This window comes from Cebus imitator, unplaced genomic scaffold, assembly GCF_001604975.1.
Source record: "Cebus imitator isolate Cc_AM_T3 unplaced genomic scaffold, Cebus_imitator-1.0 Scaffold295, whole genome shotgun sequence".
Taxonomy (NCBI): Eukaryota; Metazoa; Chordata; class Mammalia; order Primates; family Cebidae; genus Cebus; species Cebus imitator.
The window spans coordinates 2317260-2322832 of record NW_016107610.1 but is presented as its reverse complement, the minus strand read 5'-3'; the positions used below and the strand labels follow the sequence as shown (position 1 = coordinate 2322832).

The window sequence follows — 5573 nt, the reverse complement described above, 5'->3', positions numbered from 1 at the left end:
AGGTCAAACGGCCTTATGTTGAATAAATGTTTGAGAAGGGATGAAGACAGTGCAGGGACTCCTGTGACAATCATGAGGAAGGCCAGGGGCGTTTGTTAAACAAAGACCAACTAAGACAATCTCAGAGGCAGAAGTCAAGGGACAGACAAACCCACACATCTGGGGTGGTCCCCATCTCAGGTGCCCAGTTAAAGATGAAAGGCACAAGGCCGGGTGCTGTGGCTCACACCTGTAATCCCAGCACTTTGGGAAGCAGAGGCGGGCAGATCATGAGGTCAGGAAATCAAGACCATCCTGGCTAACACGGTGAACCCTCATCTCTACTAAAAATACAAAAAATTAGCCAGGCTTGGTGGTGGGCGCCTGTAGTCCCAGCTATTCAGGAGGCTGAGGCAGGAGAATCACTTGAACCTGGGAGGTGGAGGTTGCAGTGAGCCAAAATCATGCCTCTGCACTCCAGCCTGGGTGACAGAGCAAGACACCGTCTCAAAAAAAAAAAGAAAAAGAAAAAGATGAAAGGCACAAAGCCCCTGCTGCTGCTGAGAAGGGCTGTAATCACCTCTGACACCTGCTGAGAACTGAACCTCTGCTCTGTGCCTCCCCAGCCAAATAACAACAGCCTGAGGCCTCTCCTCAGCCCTCTACCACTCTCTCCTCCTTAGTATCTGACTGCAGATCCCCAAGTTCATTACAAACTGGTCACCTCCCCCCGGAAGCACGCAAAGACATCTGTAAATAGGATGACAGGTTTGCTTATTCTAATAGAAGGAATAAAATTCAGTTATTTTTCAGGGCCAAAGAAAATCAAGTACTTTGCTTCAAGCAAAACTGAGATCTCTATGCAGAAAGAGACAGTTCTGGGCTGGGAATGGTGGCTCCCTCCTGTAGTCTCAGAACTTTGGGAGGCCGAGGAGGGCAGATCACAAGGTCAGGAGTTCAAGACCAGACTGGCCAACAGTGTGAAACCCCATCTCTACTAAAAATACAAAAATTAGCCAGGTGTGGTGGGGGGTGCCTATAATCCCAGCTACTCGGGAAGCTGGGGCAGAGAACTGCTTGAATCCAGGAGGCGGAGGTTGCAGTGAGCTGAGATTGCCCCATTGCACACTAGCCTGGGTGTTAGAGCAAGACTCCATCTCAAAAAAAAAAAAAAAAAAAAAAAAAAAAAAAAAAAAAAAAAAAAAAAAAAAAAAAAAAAAAAAAAAAAAAAAGACAGATCTGAGTTTGAATCCTGGCTCCACCACTTCAGCTGTGTGAACTTCCTGGACTTGCATTTCCTATCTGTGAAATGACAATGCCACCCACTCACAGGATTCTTAGTGAGATGGACAGGCATGAGCGTGCCCAGGGCAGGGCTGGGTCACTGCAGACCTTCACTGTGAATCCCTTTCTCCAGAGGACAGCTTTCCTTGCTCTCCCAGTCCCTGGTGGTTGTCACAGTCTCCACCCCAAACCCCCTTCAGTTTCCTTCTCTTCCCTTCCTAGTCTTCTGAATCCTCCAGGCCAGATGCTCTGGAGTTATTCACTGTCTTAATTCCATCTGCATCCCCTCCTGTCAACATCCACTAAGAACTGTCACTTAGAATCATAAATCTTGCTTCTGCCTGGTCCAAAGGCGCATGATCTTAAGGGATCTCTGGGGATCATAATCCCGTTTATCTTCCAGGGTGGCGACAATTACATGAGTTGTCCATATTAGATGCTAAGCATATTTCCCGGCTTGCAGGGCAAGCTTGGGGAATGCTAGCCATTGTGACTATCAGTTCTTTCTCACACGTGTCCCATCTGGGGCCGACCCCCATTGCTGCACACCCGATGACAAGGCAGCTTCCTGGCTGCTCTCCTGCCCCTAGCCTCTCCTTACCCTAATCAAACCTACATCCTGTTGCCAAACTCTGCTTCCTCCCATGCCCCTTGGGCACTAGGTCAAGAACCAGCTGAGGCCAATGACATTCAGTCCACGCCTTCACCCACCCTTCCCCCAAACTTCCTACCACTTCCTAAAAACACACTTGCCACTCCAATCAGCCAGCCCTCCTGTCACTGAGGTAAAAACCACCTTGGCTCTGCCCTTCCCAGCCTCTGCTCAGCACAGCTCCTCTCAGCTGCCCCACCCTACTCCCTTCTACAGCCTCCTGCTTAGGTGTCACCTCCTCCAGGAAGCCTTCTCTGACCTGACCTCTCCTCTCCACACTCCATTCTCTGAATTTCCGTAGTTCTCATCAGCACAAAGGACTCATCAGCCATATCCTATGAGTCCTGAGGCAGCCTTTAAGGCATAGGCACATCTGAAGCAAATATTTAGTAATCAAGTGAGTCCAGTTCACAATGGAAAACCAGGAGGGAGACAGAGCGTTAAATGGCATGCCAGAATCCCAACGCTTTTGAGTAACCCTGGAGACAAGCAGAGCAACTACTGCAGAGAGCTCAGGTTTGAAATGACTATTTTAAGAGCCCAGGATGACTTTATACCACAGAAAGTCCCTAGTTATTAGCTGGTTTGTCATTTCTCTTGGTTTCATAAAAATAATCACATTGAGGCTGGGTGCGGTGGCTCACACCTGTAATCCCAACACTTTGGGAGGCCGAGGTGAGCAGATCACAAAATCAGGAGTTCCAGACAAGCCTGGCTTACACGGTGAAGCCCCGTCTCTACTAAAAATACAAAAATTAGCCAAGCGGCTGGGCGCAGTGGCTCAAGCCTGTTAATCCCAGCACTGTGGGAGGCCGAGGCGGGTGGATCACGAGGTCAAGAGATCGAGACCATCCTGGTCAACATGGTGAGACCCTGCCTCTACTAAAAATACAAAAAATTAGCTGGCCATGGTGGCGTGTGCCTGTAATCCCAGCGACTCACGAGGCTGGGGCAGGAGAATTGCCTGAACCCAGGAGGTTGCGGTGAGCCGAGATCACGCCATTGCACTCCAGCCTGGGTAACAAGAGCGAAACTCCGTCTCAAAAAAAAAAAAAAAAAAAAAAAATTAGCCAAGCACGGTGGCGCGTACCTGTAATCCCAGCTACTTAAGAGGCTGAGGCAGGAGAACTGCTTGAACCCAGGAGGCGGAGGTTGCAGTGAGCCAAGATCGTGCCACTGCACCCCAGCCTGGGCGACAGAGCGACATAGAGTCTCAAAAAAAAAAAATCATGTTGAAAACATCAGATTGTTTTCTCTAATTGCAGGAAAGATTTGGGTGTTTCTTGCACGACCTAGTGAAGGTGCCAGGGGGTGGTTCGTATGGGTCTCCAGCTCCTCCCCATGACAACTTCCGTCAGCTTCCCAAGCACTCCAAATAAACACAGAAGTAAAAACTGTGCTTACTATGCAAATGTAGCTCTAAGCCCCTCCCCTACTGCAGTTCAGGAGCTGACACTGCACACAGTGAGGACACTAAAAGGCCGACGAACACGCTGACTACCTGCAGACAGAGCAGAGGGATGGCGCTGGCCCCCACTCTGTCTTGAACAGCACCGTATCCTCCTGTGAAACACCACACTCCTCCACCTCCCGCCCTCTCCCTATGAGGTTCTGCATCTCACCACTGTCCCGAAGGGTCTGGGTCAAGTCTTCCACCAGGGCCACCGCCTCCTCACTGCTTTCAGGCCGATGCTCTTGCAGCCAAGCCTGAATTTCCTTTGGCAGCACAGTCAACATCTGCTCCTTGGTGTGTACCTCTGGCCTCAGCCAGCGCCGACAGAGCTCTCGGAGGCGGCCAAGCGCACCCTGCGGTCCCCCGGTTGCCTCCTCCTGGGGGCTGCCCTTGCTGGCACTCTGGGGAAAGGGCTCAGACTCAGGGCCATCCTCCTGCAGTACAGCTTCCTGCACCCAGGAGTCATCCTCCAGGATCATGGTGGTGACCTCCTCCTCCTGTCTATCTTCCTCTTGAGGCACCTGGACCAATGGGCTCAGCGGAGTGGTCACTCTGGGGATCTCTGCAGCCATCATCCACAATCCTGGGGCAATCACTTAGGCTTCAAGCCTTGACCCTCAGTCTTCTCTAGCCAGGCTCTGGAGTAAGACAATTCCCTCCTCAAATCTCAACAAGCAGTCCTGCTGAGAAACAAAAGAGAACCATAATCAATAGAAGACTGTCGTAAAGCAATCTAACTCACAAGAGCCCAGGTCGGCTGGGCGTGGTAGCGTGTGCCTGTAGTCCCAGCTATTCAGGAGGCTGAGGCTAGAGGATCTCTGAAGTCCAGGAGTTCTGGGCTGTAGTGCGCTATGCCGATCGGGTGTCCGCACTAAGTTCGGCATCAATATGGTGACCTCCCAGGAGCAGGGGACCACCAGGTTGCCCTAAGGTGGGGTGAACTGGCCCAGGTCGGAAACGGAGCAGGTCAAAACTCCTGTGCTGATCAGTAGTGGGATCGCGCCTGTGAATAGCCACTGCACTCCAGCCTGGGCAACATAGCGAGACTCCGTCTCTAAAAAAACAAAACAGCCCAGGTCAGACCACCAAGCGGTCCTTACATAATCAACAGACGTTTCCTGTTCCTCTTAAAGGAAAAATGGCTTATTCCTGAAAACATTTCTCTGTGGTAAGATAAGTTAAGAAGCCTGGTTGTGGTGTCTCATGCCTGTAATTCCCAGCACTTTCGGAGGCCGAGTTGGGCTGATCACCTGAGGTACGGTGAAACCCTGTCTCTATTAAAAATACAAAAATTAGCCAGGTGGCCTGGCACAGTGGCTCACACCTGTAATTCCAGCACTTTGGTTGGTCAAGGTGGGCAAATCACAAGGTCAGGAGTTCGAGACCAGCCTGGCCAACACAGTGAAACCCTGTCTCTACTAAAAAATAAAAAAAATAAAAAAATTGGCCGGGCGTGATGGTGGGTGCCTATAGTTTCAGCTATTTGGGAGGCTGAGGCAAGAGAAACTTTTGAACCCAGGAGGTGGTGGCTGCAGTGAGCTGAGACTGCGCCACTGCACACCAGCCTGAGTGACATGGACGAAAGAGCAAGACTCCGTCTCAAAAAAAAAAAAAAGTATCCCAAGCACAATAAAATACAGCGTTGTTCCTTCCAAAACACCAAAGAACGAGTATCAGAAATGCAAAGTTCCCAGAAAAACCCCTTACTGAAATGCTAAGGACTCTCATGTCAGTTCTGACTTGCACCGTGTGACCGAGACCTAACAAACAACTAAGTCACTCAATCTCAGTTACCACCTAATGAATAGAGATAATAACACTCATGTTTCTGTTGTTACAGGGGCATCTTAGGGATTGGCAATGGATCAGAGGTCAAAGCCCTTTGAGCTTCATTGGAAGAAAGGCAGTATCTCAACAGCATTATTACCATACTTCAAGTATGAAGTTTAAAGCATGCCCATACTCTCCAGTCCTGCCTCAGCCCCTCACTAATTTATCTTTTTTTTTGAGATGTAGTTTTGCTCTTGTTACCCAGGCTGGAGTGCAATGGCGCGATCTCGGCTCACCGCAACCTCCGTCTCCTGGGTTCAGGCAATTCTCCTGCCTCAGCCTCCTGAGTCGCTGGGATTACAGGCACGCGCCACCATGCCCAGATAATTTTTTGTAGTTTTAGTAGAGACGGGGTTTCACCATGTTGACCAGGAT

At 50.1% G+C, this 5573-nt stretch overlaps 1 protein-coding gene across 5 annotated transcripts in view; it reads right to left on the bottom strand.

Annotated features, from left to right (window-relative positions):
• The window catches only part of ZSCAN2 (zinc finger and SCAN domain containing 2), a 48753-nt gene that overhangs the window by 41066 nt on the left and 2114 nt on the right, over window positions 1-5573 (bottom strand). For 4 of the 5 annotated variants that reach the window (XR_001817523.2, XR_005196018.1, XM_017502278.2 and 1 more), the window contains exon 2: window positions 3538-4051. Coding sequence is in view for 3 of the 5 variants with exons in the window: in XM_017502278.2 (XP_017357767.1) it covers window positions 3538-3943 (406 nt within the window). In the remaining 2 variants the exon portion in view is untranslated. The remainder of the gene's footprint in view (window positions 1-3537; window positions 4052-5573) is intronic. The other variant, XM_017502279.2, reaches the window with a different exon arrangement.